General features: G+C 40.9%; 1 protein-coding gene and 1 long non-coding RNA gene across 6 annotated transcripts; one reads left to right on the forward strand and one right to left on the reverse strand.

The window, feature by feature from the left end:
• The first annotated feature begins 1979 nt into the window (after window positions 1–1979).
• Window positions 1980–7988, forward strand: LOC136442682 (uncharacterized). Of its 5 annotated transcripts, XR_010757036.1 has the most exons (5): window positions 1980–2507; window positions 5200–5311; window positions 6627–6736; window positions 6934–7167; window positions 7593–7988. It is a non-coding gene; the product is annotated as an uncharacterized lncRNA (long non-coding RNA). The 5 variants fall into 5 exon arrangements; XR_010757038.1 differs by lacking the exon at window positions 5200–5311; XR_010757035.1 differs by lacking the exon at window positions 1980–2507 and having other exon boundaries at window positions 4666–5311.
• A 1185-nt stretch (window positions 7989–9173) lies between these two features.
• Window positions 9174–19403, reverse strand: LOC136448183 (kinesin-II 85 kDa subunit-like). The gene is made up of 10 exons (XM_066447428.1): window positions 19336–19403; window positions 15598–15783; window positions 14999–15186; window positions 13892–14004; window positions 13623–13776; window positions 13165–13340; window positions 12793–13008; window positions 11105–11508; window positions 10814–10976; window positions 9174–9443 (listed from the first exon to the last, which is right to left on the reverse strand). Exons 1-10 carry the CDS (start codon window positions 19401–19403, stop codon window positions 9174–9176), a joined length of 1938 nt encoding a protein of 645 aa, XP_066303525.1.
• Window positions 19404–19797: the final 394 nt, after the last annotated feature.

The following is a 19797-nucleotide window of genomic DNA, read 5'->3' on the forward strand; positions in this document are numbered from 1 at the left end:
AAGAACCTTTGTGTAAATGAAAAACAGGATAATGGGGAGGATAAGCACACTTAGAACTAGGTAGAACATGACCAGAAGTGACACCCAGCCTGCTCCCTTGCCCCTCACATCGTACCACGCTCTATCTTCCTGTGAGTACCATACGCCCACACAGCATCTTTGACAGCATTCAACAGTCGAGCTAGTCACGGGCTCCTGTCCCTCTTCTATCGATATCTCTTGATTTCTGCAAGAAGACGAAAATATCTTTGTGGCTCAGAATAACAGCTAATTACATTCAATATATAGGTCTTCATAAAAGAATACATAATGCACAAATGCGCAGAAGTTGCTAAGCTAACTTTGTCACTCGCTAAATCTAAACTTTGCGAAGTTCAGATTATATTCCGTTATAACTTTCTAAATTACATTGTATCATATCTCACTGGAAAAGTAACTAGTCATTAAAAAGACCTTCCATTTATAACTGTGGCACAATTGCTGATTACGTCAGTTGGTCGCAAAAATGAAGTGCTGAAATGTCCTACCTGTTGCATTTAGTTTACATACGATGTTTGCCCCAGTTGGTATTAAACCTAACCCAGAAACAACACGTATTGCCAGTTTGTCCTTTTGGATATTCCAAAAGTCATACTCCCCTTCTTCTTTCCAGGCTCTGGCAATCTAAAAAACTACTTTTTCTTAAGAGCATAGAAATGTAATGCAATGTAATGTAATGTACGATTGTTTGGGGATTAACGAGAACAACCTGTGTTGTGAACGCCGATGGTCGTTTGTCTGCGGCTCAGGACTCTCGATCTCGACATTGACATCCGGCGATGTCGTCTTAGACAGCTGCAGAGCCTGGTGGGGACAATGATTCTTATAATGAATACAAGATTAACGATATGTACGGATATCAGAGCATGTCGGCAGAACGTAAGGTATGTAAGGTAATTAGCCTGCTATTGAGACCTATTATACATGTAGCTGCCAGGTCTCTTTTGTTCTCTTTGGTCAACGTTGCATCGGAGTAACAGCCGTTGGCATTGCATAAGATATGTCTTAAGACACTACTAAATGAACCTATATACGAGATATTAACCTCAAATACGCGAACACGACCTTAAACGCGTACGTCCTGCCCACGTGCTGGATACCAGGTGCTTGTAAATTGGGTCATGTGAACAATGATGCGGCACTGTTAGGGTACGCCGGAGTGATTCAATACCATATCAATACATCTATTCCGGATGATTCTACATTACACAATGTCAAACCTTTAGAGACATTGCCCATGAAGCTTAAGATTGGATTTTTCTATTTTCTGACTACAATGAATAACCACAGTGAATATTATTTCCATTCAGACAAAATGATGATGAAACAGATGATTATGCGCTTTGATAATAACACATGTGATTTTCTGCAAATATACGAAAACAAATCCAGACGTAAAGAAATCGTAGCTTACGCTTTTATCCTCAGCAATCTTTGTCACAGCCTGTGCCAGACGGCTTATCTCTGTCTTCATGTCTGCGAAATTTGTTTGCAGCTTCTGAAGTTCTTCATGGTACTGCTGTGTTAAGACGGATAGAGGGCAACAAATATGTTTGTTATCCCTTACCAAGCTAAATGTAGTACTGGTCACTGATTGATCCTTGCATAGAAAAATGTACACACACCTGTAAGGTCAGACAATAATGTAAGAAGCAGCATTGACGAGGGGTACTAGTATCATATTTACCTGCTGTGCATGGTCATCAAGTTGCTCCGTCGTGGTGTCGTCACGCGTGTGCTCTTCCACTTTCCACTCTTTGATGTCCTCTAGCATCTGTCTTGTCTGGAGTTGTTCGTCCAACATCTGCTTCTGCTTGTTGCAAATCTCCTCCAACAATCTACATGTATGATAGGTACTCATGGTAAATAAAAAGTGCAGAAATAAACAGACCAACAGCAAGTATCCATGGAAAAGTATCTAGAACAATTCTGTGATAATGAGAACAAGAGTGGTGTTTAAAAAACACACCGGCGACGTGAGAATTGTGCAAAGAAGGTCCTCATTTGCATGATTTATATCTTACTGTGTTAATCTTCACGATACCTTCAAGTGCCACAAAGTTTTCAAGTTAAGTCTTAATTAGCATAATTTGCCAGATCTTAGTGGTGCCCCAACGTTCAAATATCTAGACTAAGGGATAAAAGACATATGAGATATATATGTATACGTATATACTCTTGGCCGTAGTCTAAACGGCCCAGACGAGGACGAGGCGGACAAAAACGAGCCTTGCCCATTTGGAACGACTTGGGACGCGCAGGGACGGCGTCCCAAACGCTTAGCCTTAAGACGCTTCCATTTTCACATAGGTCAGGTATTGAAGTCACGTCCACTCAGAACATTTCAGCATACTCCAAACTTAAATGAAGTATCCACCCTGATGCCACCGGGAGCGACACAGAAGCCACCGCGGGATGCAGTCAACTCCAGCCCGATCGCGTCGATCTCATAGATCTGCCCCCTCGTGGTAGGTAATTCCTTGATAAAATTACTGTTTCATTTTACATAATTGCAACGCTTGCCAAACAGTCAATAAAAAAGCAAAGGCTCAACTTTTGTATTAGTTTGTGACAAACTATAATCGGTTGGTAACACAGCTTTGTCATAATCTATCGTGCTGTAACGTTATATACTCATACTGAGATCGATGGCATAGTCAAAGCCTGCATGTTTACATCGGTGACCGCCCTATGTTCCGAAATTACTATGTTCCGAAATCTCTATGTTTCGAAATCTCGATGTTCCGTAAGCCCTATGTTCCAGTTCACTCAAATAACAGAAGCTGTCCTAAGTATGCTGTTCACACACACACATACATACATACGCATAACATTCTCGACGAAGGTAATAATTCATCCCGACTCCCTACCATTTGAATTCAACTATTGGATTTTGTAACAATAGTCATTACGTATACTCTACCTATGTTCAAAACATTAAATGTATATAGATAATTAGTTGATTCCTAAATACGTATACAAAATATAGCTACATGTTTTTTGGTCACTGGTTTGCAGTTAAAAAAACTTTTAAAGACTTTTTTTTATTAAATCCAACGATGACAATTCATTATTGACGAAAGTAATTTTCTGTATGTATAAGACCAAGTTGATTTGATTATATGAATGATATCCTCTTGGGAACCCAGCTAATGGGAGCGTGCTATTGAAAAATATTCAAAAGAAAAGTTGCTTTTATTATGAAATATATGTGGTCAGAGCACAGAGTATGGCATGCAGAAATATAGGTTCTTCATTTTGTTATTTCAAAACATATACTAGTGCAGTCTTTTTCAAGTCTGGACTTGACTTTGGCATTTGCGACATTAGTATATGTTTTCAGAAATATACATTTTTATAATTGAGAGCACGAATTCTAATTTCTCATTTCGCATCTTTTTACCATTTAAAGTATGGCCGAACTCTTTTTTTCTTCAAACGTCAAAAACTTGTGGCCTCCTTTGCAGAGTCCTTGCGGCTGTTTTCTTTTTCAAGTTACAGTTTCATCGTTACATTTCTTTTCTTCAGTTTTTAGCTATTGCTGGCCGGCCAGCGATAAGAAAAAATAATAATATGTGGTAAATAAGAAAACGGTAACGTTAAAAAGAAAACAGTCGGAAGGAGTCTGCAACGGAGGCTACAAAAATTCATGCATTTGTGGATGTCATCCCAACCTCCTTGGTCATCCATATACTGTAAATGAAGAACTGTTTGCGGTGGTTTTACTTTGGCAGTGAACTTTTCAGCGCGGACCTTAGGTGACCGGGAAACGTTTTGTCCATCTAAGACTTTGGCGCTACTATTGTTTCAAACGCGAACTTAGAATAACCGCGAATACATCTACTGTTTCCCCTACTGCGAAATGAATAACCACGCAAACTTAAAACGCATTTACAGTATTCAAATTAGCATTTAACTCAGAAAGAATTGGAAAATCTGGTACATACATCTGATGTCGATCCTACAGGGAAGGGTTAGTGAACAGTTCGTGAACTGTCCCCTGTCTGACCATACATTATACGCGTAAATAGAAGGGGGAGTAGGGTATTACAGTTTGTCCCTATAATCATAAATGCATGCATCCCTATGGAGAAGTTGACAGACATAAGGTGTGATTATCTAAGCAACCTCCGTGATCTCAGAAATCAAAGATTCTGACCAAGAAAATTACCCTCAAATCCTAACCTGTTCTGTCGACTGTTATCTAACAGAATTACGAGAACTTCTATACAGCTATTCTCCAAGGAAACACCCCCCGAGCCAGAGCCCTTGAGTCATTCCATTTGGGCCCGCTCGCGACCATTTCACTACTCTCCAAGCAGAGCTAGGGTTTCGGCTGGTTTTTAACGTGTTTTTAGGCGTTTTTGTCATGCCTTCTACTTTGTCATCGTTTTTGTTGTGTCACAGACACAACAAAAACGATGACAAAGTAGAAGGCATGACAAAAACGCCTAAAAACACGTTAAAAACCAGCCGAAACCCTAGCTCTGCTTGGAGAGTACCATTTCACTATCTCCCGGGGATCCACAAGACAAAAAGATAGAGAAAGGTAATTTTTGTCAACAAATTATACAAGAGTGAAGTCTGACCTGTCATAGCCACCCCAGATTTGCCAATACTTTACACCAAAAAAAAACAATTTCAATGTTTCAATGCCCTCTATCAGTCTACAATTTTGAGCTGGGGTGTAGGCGCCTACCCTAAAACCCTAAAACCGTAATTCACTTTATCTTCACGGTAGTAAAGATTTCACGGTGTAAGAAAGATGGACATTTTCACTGAAGTTTAAGTTCACGGTGGTGGCAAGTGATTTACAGAACGGATGTGTGAAGGAATCATAAATAATAACTACATATTTATCACTGGGATGATAAGTTCACGGTACAGAGGTGACCGTGAAAACAGCTGTGAACAAAAAGTTACAGTGAAAAAAAACAAGAATTACAGTACACTTGTCCCCACGGAAATCAGACCGAATATCCTCTTGGACAGATTGTATACAAACGCCGCCAGAAAGAAGTGCGAGACATATTCAAAGCTTATTGAATATTAATTTTGTATTCGTTTTCAAACTAATAACATGATTCCCAGATTGCAATGTAATTTTGCAGTAAGTACCAGGGTAACGTTTATTTTTCTGTCATTTATACAATGGTGTAGCACTGCATTACAGCTGACTCCAGCAGCGGAGGGATATGTACAAACTTTCGCGTACAAGCACATGTGTGTACTCTACTTTAGTTCTACAGGAGAAAATTCATGGCGGCGGGAGGTGGGCACTGCTATCTCAGTTACTTTTATAATACTTTGCTGATGTATTTTTTACTTTGTCTATATTGAATCTTGAATATGTTATGGTTAGTTCTAATGCAGATGATGACAGATTCCTGTGAAGGTAGGCGATAGGTTTGATTTTACCGATTAGTTGAACCACGCCGTGTGTTGAATAACCAGTTTGTGGAATTTGTGCCGAATCCGTGATAGTTTGTCCAAACCGTCAACATTTAACCCGGGCATCTAGTATATGATTGAAGCCAACGTCATGTACAGCGCTGATGCTATACGCTCATACACATGTAGAAGAATATATGAGGCTGGCTGTGATGCATTGTCTACTGTGGAATTGAATACATTTGATGTCGTGTTTGAAATTATCATACAGCCAGACACGTAGGTGACATTGTAGTGTTTTGCAATTATTATTTTGTTTTACCTTTGCCAAAATGGTTAGGTAGTTTGTGTGTTTTAGGTAGAGTTTGCATACATGTATAAGACGTGTTTTCGGCCGGCATATAGAAACGACCACACAGGCAGTCGAAATCAGAGTCCTATTGTGTTCGTTCACTGAAGCCGAAGTCGTAAAAAGGGGTGTCAGACGGAAGTTGCCTGTTAGCCAGGAGGGGAGGTACATTACTGTTCATAGCTGATAACTGTACTGATACCAGTGAATTGCATTCCTGAGGGCTAGCTCGTTACATGTACCTAGGGGAAGGATAGTACACGAATATCTGCAACAAAATTCTTTTCTTTTTTTCTTTTGGGAGGGGAGGCCGGACTAGGTATAACAGACCGTTCGGTGTAAAATAACCAGCTGCTGCCGCCACGCCGCGTGCCTGCGAAGCTGGTGTGTTACGCCTAATGGCGTTTATACCGGCTATATAGATACAGATACTTATAATTAATTACGTCATGACCGAAGTTTGACAAGGTGTCAATAGCTTTCACTACTCTACTGGAGAGCTTTTGCAGACCGGAAAATTTCTAGGAACAGATTGGTTACACGGTGTTCTACTAGTCTCTACCAGACTAACAGCGTCGGCTATAGAGAGAACATTTGCCGGGGGACTTTGGCCATGGAGGATAACATTTCCATCCGCTGGGTTGCCTCTTTGACCCTCTCTCCGTAGCCGACTCCCTTCATACAATTGATTCTATTTGGGCATTTTCTACTATTTTCCCAGCGACCCGCAGAGACTGGTAGAGGCTAGTGTTCTACAGTGTTTTCTGTTTGGCATGTATTGGCAATAAAGACAAAAAAAGTGTATTACAATATTAATCTTTGTTCGTTGTGTTGTTTTTTTCTTTAGTAGCTCCTGAATGTAAGATTCTGCAACACATGCTTTTACGACCATTCAAATGGCGACTTAGTCCACGTAGAACACATGCAGCCGAACAACTACGATGAACATTTTTTCGGGTAATATTGGAATAGTCTATTATTGTGATTTCATGTACATAAGTGCCGATAGAGTTTTAAAGATTTCATAATTTGACGGTTTCACAGACTGAAACATTTGTAGGGATTGGATGGCTGCCATAGCTTCTTTTAAACAGTTTGTTAACTGATTTTGGTAGCCAGCTCCACCGACCGTTTCCGTCTCTATACCTGCACAGGCGGACCATATGGGACGAGAGTGATGACGACGAGATGTTCCTGCCACATCTTACACATACCGATGTGCCAGTGGGGAAGTCGGCAGATCGATACCTTCTACTGGATGTCGGTGAGACGAGCTGCATCCCTAGGAGATCCGTAACAGACGTCCGAAACGTCGGGACCGAGCAAGGGAGCCACACAACAAGTGTCGTCGACAAAAGGAAGGGAACGAGAGAGAACCAGATCTGTAGGTGGCGTCGTGTGGCGCAAGTGTAGAGCGCGCGGCTGTCAAACAAGGCAACTCGGGATCTAATCCCGGGTTGTGCCTAGGGACATGTCCGAACTTGCGCCCCGACGTTGTGCCCTTGGGAAAGGCACTTAACACGACTTTCCTCACTTCACTCAGGTGCAAATGAGTACCTAGCTCATCTAGGGTTAGGGACGTCCCTCGGATAGGACGTTAAATGGAGGTCCCGTGTTTGGGGAGAGCCACACTCCGCGCACGTTAAAGAAACCACCACACCTTTCGAAAAAGAGTAGGGGCATGCCCCGGTGTGCGATGGTCCAAATCTTACAGTCCGGTCTGGGATGACATCTTGAAAAGGTGATAGTTCACCTGTTATGTCAATCCTTCCACAAATGTGGTAAATCGAAATAAATAAATAAATAAATGTAGCAGAGCCACGATGTGAAGCCAATAGATTGCGCTGCTTCAACCGCTACTACAGCGAGACAAAACCTGACGCTAGTTAGAAATATCGCGGACTTACATGTTTATACCACGGATATACTAATATGTTGTCTATTCCATAATGTATTTTGTGTGTATATAGTATTCAAATCTATTGCATATGTATATCGAAATCGTACACAAGGTTATTAACCTGGCCGACGACGGTTCTAATCAAACCTGGGGTGGATGTAGCCTGACTACTTCGCGCTCCTAGCGGCCGGCCCGACGGATACCGCCCCCAAAAGGGGGTCATTAATCTCCGCCAGAGAGAGCTTGTGTAAACACAGGCTAGGGGTGGATATACATAATTGAAATTGAAACCCCCACACGAATATTGTAAATGAGCACCGTGAAATGAGTGTGTACGAAAGCTGTGATACGATTGCACGCTCTCACCAACTTGCAAGAAGATACGAGTACTAGTGCAACACCTGGTCAACTCGGAACACTTATTCTAGTAATTAATGACACAGTTTTCTATTTTGGGTGCCATGATTCCCAAAAATGTGTTTTCCTTTGTTTTATTCTTTACTGAAGTGGACTACAAAGCCAGTCACAGAAAGATGAAGTAACCAAAGTTCTGTGGAGCTAGCAGGTAATTTTCAAGAGGTCTGTCTGATAAGTCAGAGTACAAAAACATGTATGTTAGCATAGCCAGTATCACGAAGTCATAGTCAGTCCGTCTTAAAAGTCTCCCGTGCTTAGTGTACGGAAAGCCTTGTCTATGTGTACTTTCTTTATCCTTACTATGTTAGTCTTTCGAAGCTTCAAAGATGCAGATAAAATAACTCGAATTATACGTATGTCAAGCATATCATTTTCTTATTGAATGAAGCAAAGCTTCTAAGAAAAATCAATCAAACGTAGTGACATATTGTTGTTGCTGCCTTTTGCAAAAATCCGGACAGCTTCTTTGAAAGCTGTGACTTATTACCTTTCAAAATCAAACTTTACTCATGACAATAAAAGAAGAGCCAGTCCAAGCATGTCATTCATGATAACAAAAACCAAAAACGTTTGAAACATTGAGAAACAGCGCTAGCTTTGATGTATGGGTATATATTGCAACATCCAGAAACTTTATTTCAAACATCGATAAACAGCTGTAAAAGTGTATACAAACTAGGGCATTTTCTATGCCGTATGCAATGGAATTTCGTCCTTGCTATAGAAAAGGCCATACCTGCAAGGCGTTGCCAAAAAGTAATTCCCTAGGGAATGCGTTCGTGAAAATCCTAGAATATTTGGCAAACCGAAAGCAGTACTATACAATAGGCTCCCCCCCTGAGGCGTCGCCAAAAACACTACGCTGCGGTGCTATGTATCATATATACATTCGCAAATATTGAATTGCAAATCCTCGTGCAACCACTGATCATGAAGTCTCAGAATCAGGGCTTTGAAAGCTCATACCTATAAGACGGGGAAGCTGAAGGCAGTAGTGGATCAAACTCAGAAATAGATCTAATATCTGCGATTGTCCCTGGTAACAACAGACACTCAAGTATTTAAACCTCTTGTCCGTTAAAAATCAATCATGGCAGTAACCCCAAACGTTAACGTTACACACTTGTCCGTAGCGGTGATGGCCTCCGTTGCTTGTTGAACCTCCAAGTCGCTTTTTTCCTGTACCGTCTGCTGGAAGCCCTCCATGTGTGTAGAAATCTCGTCCTTGATCTCTCGGCACCCTTCCTCCAGCATACCGCCCAGCTTAGCTTGAAAGTCCTGTGCAGTGTTCGTCACACCGAAGTTCACCAGCTCACGAACCTTGTCCACGTCAAAGGTTTCTTTCTCCTGGACAAAAAGTAATTTTAGTATAAAAACTAGAGTTCCATGACCTCATGCCTTCGCCAGTTGATCATCTCTACCCAAATAACAGAAGTTGTCCAAACTATGAGCTTAACAAAGAAGGCTATGCTAACATTTGTAATCAATTATGCAAATTAAATCCTTATTTGAATAATTCAATTCAACGATATTCACATTCACAAAACTTCCAAATGCCATAAGTGTGAAATTGACGTCATTTATTTACCAGTATGGAATTATAGTAGCTTCTCATTGATTATGCAAATTAGGTCTTCATTTGCATATTTTCTATGTATTAACATTCCTCTCTTCTTCCGTTACAAATGTCACATATTTGAATATTCATATCACGGAACACAGCAGGGTTTTGAAATCGCCTCATTGATTATGCAAATCATACAAAGCATCATTTAAGCTATCTACTATAATAACTCATAATGATTCGTCAACTCAAACCTGAGTCAACTCAACCTATTTTCTCATTAATCATTCAAATCAGGTCTTCATTTGCATAGCCTATATCTATCAATATTTCTTTCTTCCTCAGTTACATATGTCACATGTTTTAGAGTCCTATCATGAAATGCGGCGGATGTATAAATTAGTTATACAAATTCTCTAATTATGTAAATCATCACAGCTATCTACATACTAAAAATCATGACCATCCATCAAGCCCTTCTTGAGTTATTCCCTTTCAAAGTCTGAAGCAAAACCTGCTCCTGCAGTACCACAAAAGCCGCTAGGTGGCCCAAACCACCAAAAAATCAGGACCATGGCGTCTCCAGAACACAAGATATGAAAACAGTTCCGCTGCAGTACCGTAACCAGCTGCTACCCAAAATCTAATCATTTCCAGGTCTCATCAATACCTAAGCTACCCACATACCAAATATCAAGACAACCTATCCACGTCTGCTCGAGTTATGCTCTTTTACATACATACATTATACACACACACACACATACACACAAAAACGCTACCCAAAACATAACCTTCTCGGCGAAGGTGAAAATAGACAGAAAACGGGGATTTGTCCAATTTCTATGGTATCACCTGCTTCACAAACAACAGACATACTGACTATGCTTTGTTTTCAACAAAGGTAGTCAATGCATAACAGCCAAGTGGGTGCAAGAGATCCGTTCTTCTTTAGGAACAGACAAAAGACAGTGATAGCCTGCCTCAGTACATACTGACTGATATTCAGCGAAGATGATGATGATGAGTCTTTGTCCAGTAGGTGTAAGGGAATACCCGCCAATTATGCAAAATTTAGCACCTTAGATAAGGTATTATGAGTCATGAGTATTCGATAGGTCTATGTGTGTATTATGTGTGTGAATTTATTTACCAATTCTGCTGCTGTGCCCACTTGCGCGTCCGTCGTAACATTTGAGGTGTTTCTTGTTGGCCCCGGTTTCCCTATGTTTTTCGAACAGGTACAGGTGCTTTTCTTGAGAACAGTCTTCATTGTCGCAATCTGCCTCTTCATGTCGATGATATCCTTCAAGTACCTGTAGGATAAAAATAAGAATATATGTATAAAAATCAGTCAATCAGAAAAAAAGTTAACTATACGATAGAAGGCTACAAAATGTCAGAACGCAAGCAATGAAAGAGGGAATAAAAAGAGCTAACACACTTGACAATGAGGGAATCCAGCGAGCTGTAGTTGATCTTCGGCTTGACGTGGACCTTCTTTGCATCCGAGGCAAACTCGAGTGACCGTTTTGTGTCACTCAGTGACTTCTTGGACGGATCCACGTTGACAATAAAAGCCGTCTTCGAATTTCCCGTCAGGACCCTTTTCAGCAGCTTGGTCATAGTACTGCGTCTGAATTTGAAGTCCTGACGGTTTTTAACGGACAAATCTCGGATGACATCCTTCAGATAAAGGAGGGACAGGTTGATGTTGGCTCCCTCACGGAGACCCTCGGCGTCCTTGTTGACTTCCCCTGCGGTCTCACTCCCAGCCAGATCCACAAGATACAGCTCTCCCGTACGGCCTGATTCTGCCCCCGATTTGTGGAGAAGACTTACTACTACCTGGATCGAAAAAGAAGTATATCACAAGTCTTTTCTCGCTGTCCCACTTTTCGTAATTGTCGATATGTACATCTTTTTGGCGACGCCTCAGGAGCGAGTCAAATTGGTATATATATTGTGTGCAGTTTGCAAGAATTCTAGGAATTGCACAGGAATGTGAAAGTCCACGGGACGATAACTCATGAATGCCTGGATGTATTGTCTTCATATTTTGTAGGGGGGTAGGTCTGTGTGAGACTTTGAAATGAGTATATTTTGGCCCCCCTAGCAACTTTCTATGATACTGCAGGGGAACTTTCACTTTTCAAATCTCGTGTTCTGAACATGCTATGGTCATGAATTTTTAGTGGTGGATAGCTCTTTGTTGGGAAAATAGGTCCTGTAGATTTGGACCCCCTAGCAGTTTTTTAAACTGCAGGAGCTGATTTTGTCTCAAACTTTGAAAGAGAATAACGCAAGAAGGGGCTGACGGATCGTCATAATTCTTGGTGTGTAGATAGCTTATTATTAGGTGATGATTTACATAATCATATGCCAATTATGCAAATCCATATCTGATTTGCATAATTAATGAGGCAAGTTTATAAACTGCATTCCATTATAGGACTCTCAAACACATGACATATGGAACCGAGAAAGAGATAAATATCGATAGATATCACTTATGCAAATTAATACTTAATTTGCATAGTTAATGACAAAATACTATAAATCCACAGTGGTAAATGATGGGGATTTCATTCTTGCACCATTTGGAAGTTAAGTAAATGTGGCCAGTATTAGACACAAATCTTGCATATGAGGGCCTCATTTACATAAATTATGAGGAAATGGTACGATATCTTTTTTGTGAAAACAAGACTTTCATACATTGGACAACTTGTTTTACTTGGGCAGAGAAGGTGATCAACTGATATGATTAATGCGAGGTCCTTATTTGCATGTGGGCTAAAAAAACGAAAACAATAACAGAGACCACCGTCGCCATGGCAACATATTTTTATGTTGCCAATCTTGTTTCTGTTACTTACAGGGATTTTTCTGATTTCAGGCTATTGTCTCATATGATGAATTATTGAATATTGGATATTGAACTTAACACTTTAGTGACGCCTATGCATTCCTTTAAGAATTGGTTTGTTGTATGGATAACGACACGTCCCCAATGTGTTTTCATAACATCGTTCTAGTTGCATTTGCTCACGGAAGGTTCGTGTACAAAATTGGTCATCGATGCTAACTAAAATTTTGCTAACATAATTTATCGCGTTCTGTAGTTTTCACCTGAAAGACCATGTGTGACCGGGAGCTGTGGTCGTTGGCCTGTGTAGCTCTGCTTCTCCTCTTCTTGGATGCGTCAAAAAACACTTTCATGGCGCCCTCAGCATCGGTGACGTCGTGTTTCTCCAGGTTTTCCGCTACAAACATGGATATGTTGGACGGGTCTATTCTGACATCCAAGGCTGGGCATTCTTTCGCAATCTCAGTCAGGTCAAATACCTGTTAAACAATCACGCACGAATAAACATAAACATAAATTGTTCTTTTGATGGCCACAAGGCCAACCGTTATAGATCTGCTCCGACTTGTCTGATATAATGCTGGGAAGTATGGAGAGTAAATTGTAAATAAGTAGAAACATTAGGGTCCACCAACCTTCTCATTGTAGATCTCAAGTACACTGACGAAGAAGGCGATGTTCCAGTCCTGTTTCTTCTGAGACTTCAGAAACAGCTGTTTCAGTGCTCTGTAGATGATGCCTTCTGTTTTCTCGTTTAAGTCTTCGTCCGGCGGCCCTGTCATGGTGTAAGTCTTCCCCGAGCCAGTTTTACCTGAAAGGGCATGCGGAAAGTCTAAAATTCTAAAATATCTATTCGAAGATATTCAATTTCTGTGATTAAAAGCCATATCATTATGGTATTTTCAGCGCAAACATATTGTTCCGATTGCTCGAGACCTCTAATGGTTTAAGAATCTCCAACAAGATATCGATGAACTTTTGAACAACATGTTTTCAGAGTGTATATTTCTTTCTCAAATCTTCTACTGTAGGTAGACACATTCGAATAAATCTGTTTGATCTAATGGCATAGCGGGCGTTTTTGTGTTCTCACCATAACACAGTATACAGCCGTTGTACCCCTCCAGTACTGCGTCAACAATGGGGCTGGCCATGGTGTTGAAAATCTCTGCCTGCGTGCTTTCCTCAGGGAACACCTTGCTGAAGACAAACTGTTTCACTCCATTGCCCTTTACAGGAATCGTTACCTGCAAGAATATGATAGTTATCGTTTTGCCTCGTTTCATCTATAACATATTTACAAGGAGCCGCAATCATGATTTCATTTCATGAGAGGTCATTTGCTAAATGTAACGAACTGACCTGCATGCACCTCGCGTCCACAGTCAGACACCCCTGCCCCTGTTCTTCCTCCTTTCCCCGTAGTGGGCGCACTCGAATGACCACCTGGATTTTGTCGTCGTTTTGCGGATTGCCTGTAACAGGCACACAAAAAATCCAAAATCAGTCACTAATACTAACAAATATATCAATCAATCAATCTATCGATCGATCAATCGATCGATTAACTCTAACTGTGCTGAATCCCGCTCTGTAAATGCTCGGCAAACCCTCCCGGGACCAGCCCTGCTCGTTTGAACCGAAGTTTTGGGTATTGGTGGCGTGACCAGCGAACAGTGTTCAGCCAAACAAAGGATTACCACAAGCTCGTCTTGTGGAAATCCGCAAAGGTCACTGGGGAACTATCAGCCAATCAAGAAAATAACGGCTGTTTGGGCCAATAAGGCTAGCCCATTAATGATGTTAACCTTTTCGAGTGGAATATCATAAACGAATCCAATCTACCATGCAAAAAAAGATATTCGCATGACATATGTCAGTTGACCATCTTTTCTACTCAAAATACACAAGTTGTTCAAAGTATAAAGTCTTATTCATGTGTGTTAGCAAAAAAGGTATTGTAACATTCCTTCATAAATCATGTAGATGAGGCCCTCATTTGCATGATTCATGTCTGATCATTTCCACATATACTTAACTTCTAAACGCTGCAAGAATGAAATCCCCATCATCAACCAATATGGGGTTACTAGTATAGTATTTTGCCATGAATTATGCAAATTAGGTATTCACATGGGACGTGTTTGAGAGTCCTATAATGGAGTGCGGTGGATTTATAAGCTTTCCTCATTGCGTGCGAACGCTGTGCAAAACATGACCTTCTCGGCGAAGGCAATTATTTATGAGCACTGTGACGCCACCAATACCCAAAAACCTCGGTTCAAACGAGCAGGGCCGATCGCGGCAGGGTTTGCCGCCATTTGCCGAGCAGGATTCAGCACTGCTTTAGGAGGGTGACGCTACTATACAGGAGTTACCAGTTATCTCTTCATCGATACCTCGTATTTGTATCTGTTAAGTGATTGGTGAACCAAGAACATGAAGAACAAGAGTCGTTGCCCTACACACCTGTTTCCCCCACCACCACCCTATCCAGTCTAGACCAGACCAGGTCTTTGTAGTCGGCCGCCTTACACAGCAACAGGGAGTCCCGGAAAGCCTTGAACGCGCGGGTACCTCTCTCAGGTAGTATCGCCAACAGCTGGGACGCCCGCTGCTTGACATTGTTCTCATGGTCCATGATCTCGTTCACATCCCTGTCGGTTCAAAGTCGAAAATTCTTTTTCTCTAAGTAGTACCGCACAACGTGCAACGTAACACAGCTCTTTAACCTTTGCTTGCGTGCAACACGCATTGCACAGACTACGAGTTAAAGCAATGAAACTTAGAAGTTTGATGATCTTTGCCATCCCGATCTGTTGCAAATTGGGATTATGTTTATGTTCTTTAATTCGTGGGACTGTAATTTGATGTTTTGCGATGTTTTTAGGGCTGTACATCTGGGTTTTTTTTAATATCCTTGCACATATTGTTTGTACCATTCGAGACTTTTTCTAGATGTGTTTCTTTGTGTTTCCAGTGCCTTTATAAAAACAACTTTTAGGCACTGAGAATGGTTCATTGACTTAAAAAAAAGCTAATAGATAATCACACAAATAGACTTTTACCTGTCACTGATGACCTTCTCGCTCAGGAGATGGTCCAGAACGTGACCAGCGTCCAATCTCTGCACGATGTGTTCTCGTGTCAGCTGAAGTATCTCTTTGTGTTCGTTTTCCATTTCACCAACATCCGAGGCATCTGTATCTGTATCGTTGCTACGGCCTGACGGTGGGCGGTCATCTTTCTGTAAGCTGGATCCGCGAAAAATGTTAACCTTAGCACGTACTTGTGACTTAACTATTGAAAATTAAAATCGCTAATATCTTCTGTTCCCTCCGATTTTAGAGCTGATAATGCCCTAAAATTGTCGGATTACCGATCGTAACGGGGGGTGGGGGTTGGTTTTTACTCGACGCGACACGCTTTTTCACGCGCTCAAAAATTGTCAGGTTTTAATACGTTTGTGAACGAAATTTTTGATGAATGAAAGTTTGATGAATGAAATTTTTGATGAATGAAATTTTTGATGAATGTAAGTTTGAAGAATGAAATTTTGGATGAATGAAATTTTGGATTGATGAAATTTTGACACAGCAATGTTACAAAAATACTTCAGTAAGAAATTGATTCACACTGTTCATGAACCTTTTACTCTCTAGGATTCTAAAAATAACAGGTAAACTCTGCAAGACGTTTTGGTGAATGTACCGATTTCTGCGCTAACTTGGTATATTTTTGCACTCTTCAAGAGTTAAATTTAAGTAAACGGAAAGACGAATTGGATTCTAGAATATTCTACCTGTCTTCGAGCTTCTAACAGTAGCTTTGTGTTGTGCGTACTGTTTGCGACCCGACCCCGGCGCGCCATGCAATAATGTGACCCGGCCCCAAATAGTAAAAAAAGTCATTAAAAACCGACACCAGCTACATCACCAAAAATCGCTTGTTCGAGAGAATGTTGCGGGAAAATATAGAAAGGTAAACAGGTGACTATAAGCTGTGGAAATAGGTGCGAAATGTTTGACTCCTAGTAGGGAAATGCATGTCACTTGGCTCCTTGTCCACTTAGAGGGGCTGGGTCTTACAAACTTTGAATTTCGGCTTGAGTCGAATTTCGGCTTTGAGGGGCTGGGTCTTACAAACTTTGAATTTCGGCCCGGAGGCTAACAACAAACGTATAATCATTAACTATTGTGCAAACATGTTTTAACATTTACGCATCTCTGACACTGAAGTGACTGAACTAATGCAAAGCATTTTCTTATGCTGTATGTTGAAGTGTTGAAGTAAAAGTAACTTTTATACTTCAGTTTTAGTTTCAGTAACGTAACCATTTCATCTGGAAAACAAATCGCATATCACACGGTTTTCGATCTGTCCTGGGGTGGAGCATAATTGTAATAATCAGATGGTAAAAGTAATATGAATCCCAACGACGAAATGCAAAAAAAGACGTGCAGTTGAACCTACCATTATATAGTCGATAACAAGTAATCCACAATCGCCGCGTATCTGCTTGGGATCCCGTATCCGCCGTGCCTCTGTGTCCGCTATAGACCCTGTGCGCGGGAAAAGGACTGCAACGGAGGCTAGCACTGACACGGAGTAAATCAAAGAGACATGAACTCTCCTTTATTCCTCGCTCATTAAAACTGCTCCATCACACTGACTGTTAATACCACCAGTTAATATTGCACTGTTCAGCGGCGCTACGGATGAACATTTAAAGCCTAATGTAACTCCACTGCTAGAACTGTTATGCTGTTGAAATTGTTTATGTGCTAGTGAGACTTAACTTGGTGCCTTTTTTTAATCTGTCCAAGCAAGATATTTTAAATTCGTGATGTAATAGTTAATATCTTAAATGGTGACTTTTATCAATAACGAGCCCTTGTAAATAATGACGCATTTCATGTGCAAATTTCTGTGACATGCAAAGTCATTTATGAATAAAACTGAAGAATAAAAAAAAGCCAAATGCAACCTTGGTCACAGAAAACAATAAACAGCCTGCTTCTTGTTTTGGAAAAGGTTCTGTATTGCTGTCTGTTACAGTCAATTAAGATGAATTACCACTGTAAAACGCGTCCCATGTAAACACGTAATGATAGATCACACACGGCAGACAAATCAAAGTCGTTAGCGACCAACGTTTCTGTCAGAAACACAAACACTTGCTGGAGTAATTTACAATACACCGAGGAGGGGGGTAAACAACATTGTGTAGATACATTGTGGTGATTAAAGGGCTTTGGGCTAGGATTGTTATTTTTCCGCTTACTCATGAACAATGGTCGACAGTCGCCTCGCCATGTACATTTTAGAAGGCAATGCAATTTTTGTACATTGTGTATCAAAATCTTCTAAATATAACAATAGTTGTACATGCATGTTGCATATTTTGTAGAATAGCGTGAGAACGACGTAAACATTAGATATAATTGGGACGGAAAGTTATGTTAAGTTAAGCCATCTTATATAGTATATCCTATCAGACATGACAAAGATTCAAATTCCCTGATAGTTTCTACAACAACGTCCATCCTATGATTTCAACTGATGGTCTTATTGCTACAGTTGCAGTTCATTCAGCGTGCTGTGCATTTTGTTTCATGCAAGTCATTCATAGATATCACTTGAATTCCTGCATCATCAGAATTACCCCCACATTTGACATACATCATTTTGTCTCGCAAAGTAACTGTTATGCTTCGGTCCCATTTCCAATCCGGGGCCCGGCCGGGCTGTTTGCGAAAATGAAAAATAAAGCATACATATCAAGGAAATACGCAATGTATGATTAGGAGTACTTTTTCAATGTATATATTGAAGCCGTAAAGTTCAATGAGCCCATTCTTTAAACGTTTTGTGTCTTTTGTTGTCTTTTATATTATATCTATCGTTCTAGTCCTACAAGCTGCCCGACCGGGCCACGCCTTGGAAATGGGACCGTTGCATAGCTCAAGCGCACTCGACTCGTGCGTTACTTTGGTCTTCACTGGGTCCTTCAAGTCTCGGGTAAAATAAGCCCTGTTGAAGAACCAATCATGAGGCAATGCTAGGTGTCAATGAAAGACTGAAAAATATGTTGCTTGATCGATCTGATTTGATGAAGAATTTTGCGCGCACGGTACATTTGAATTTTCTTCCGTACGTCCGACAGATTTTTCCTCCTTTTGTTATTCGTCTTTCGAAGGCGAGAGTTTCTTTGATAAACGGTGATAGAAAATCGGAATGTTGTCGGATTGTTCACCCAGAACAGAAGGATTGACACATACTGAAGTAGTCAACGACGAAAATACCATACCATCAAACACAACGACGCACCTTGGCATTAATACTCATGTTTTCTTTGTCTCCTTTGAAATATTAAAGTTGTCCAACTAACCATTCCTTGCATTTTGGTGTTATTTTCGTGCCCTATGGCTAATATCGCCACCTCGGTTGCATACTCTTAGTCTTACAAGCACTTGTTGGTCTGGATGTTAAATGTATGCAAGCTAGTGCTGTGAAAGGACGGAACTGTGTTGCAGAAACTAGACATGAGTTCTGCAATTCTGTGGCTGTTTAATTCATCAAATTTCTGTTTCAGAAGTAGTCCGTTCATCTAATAAATCATGTGTTCGAACAGAAACTTCGATATCACAAGTTGTTGCAAATACAACCCTAGGACTGCAGTAAACGGTGATCTACACTAAACCTTTACGCCTTTGTTCTTTTCTTGCAAAGAAGAGCCGTTTGTCCATATTGCATATTGCATATCATGACCCGCGGATTCAATACACCAAGGCATTGCGTCTTACCTGGACTCTGTCGTCGGACCAGCACCACTGGGACCTGGAAGCTGCTCTTCAGATGCACCGTTATCCATTTTGACACACGAACTGGGATTTTCCTGAGCTAGGAACTTTAAAGGAGCCCCTAATACACTACGTAGCATTCATCCTAGAATGCCAGACGAGTCATGGCAGTTTTGTTGTCTCCGTTGCTATTCGGCATCGCTATTGACGTATCCTAGAGACACCTACTTTGGACAAAACATGACCAACTTGACAACTGAGTCTAGATATAAATCATGATCATGACTGGCACCATGTTTTAAGTGGGTGCGATGCTCATTCAATGTCAGTGCCTGTTTAAAACACCTGTTGCCAGGCTGCAATCTGCAGTTTACACACTGTGGAAACCATCCTACAAAAGTACAAACAAACAAGATTCAACTGGACAATACAGTGAAGGGTATTCACGCAGAGTTGACGTTTTGG

Source organism: Branchiostoma lanceolatum, chromosome 1 (assembly GCF_035083965.1).
Source record: "Branchiostoma lanceolatum isolate klBraLanc5 chromosome 1, klBraLanc5.hap2, whole genome shotgun sequence".
Lineage (NCBI taxonomy): Eukaryota > Metazoa > Chordata > Leptocardii > Amphioxiformes > Branchiostomatidae > Branchiostoma > Branchiostoma lanceolatum.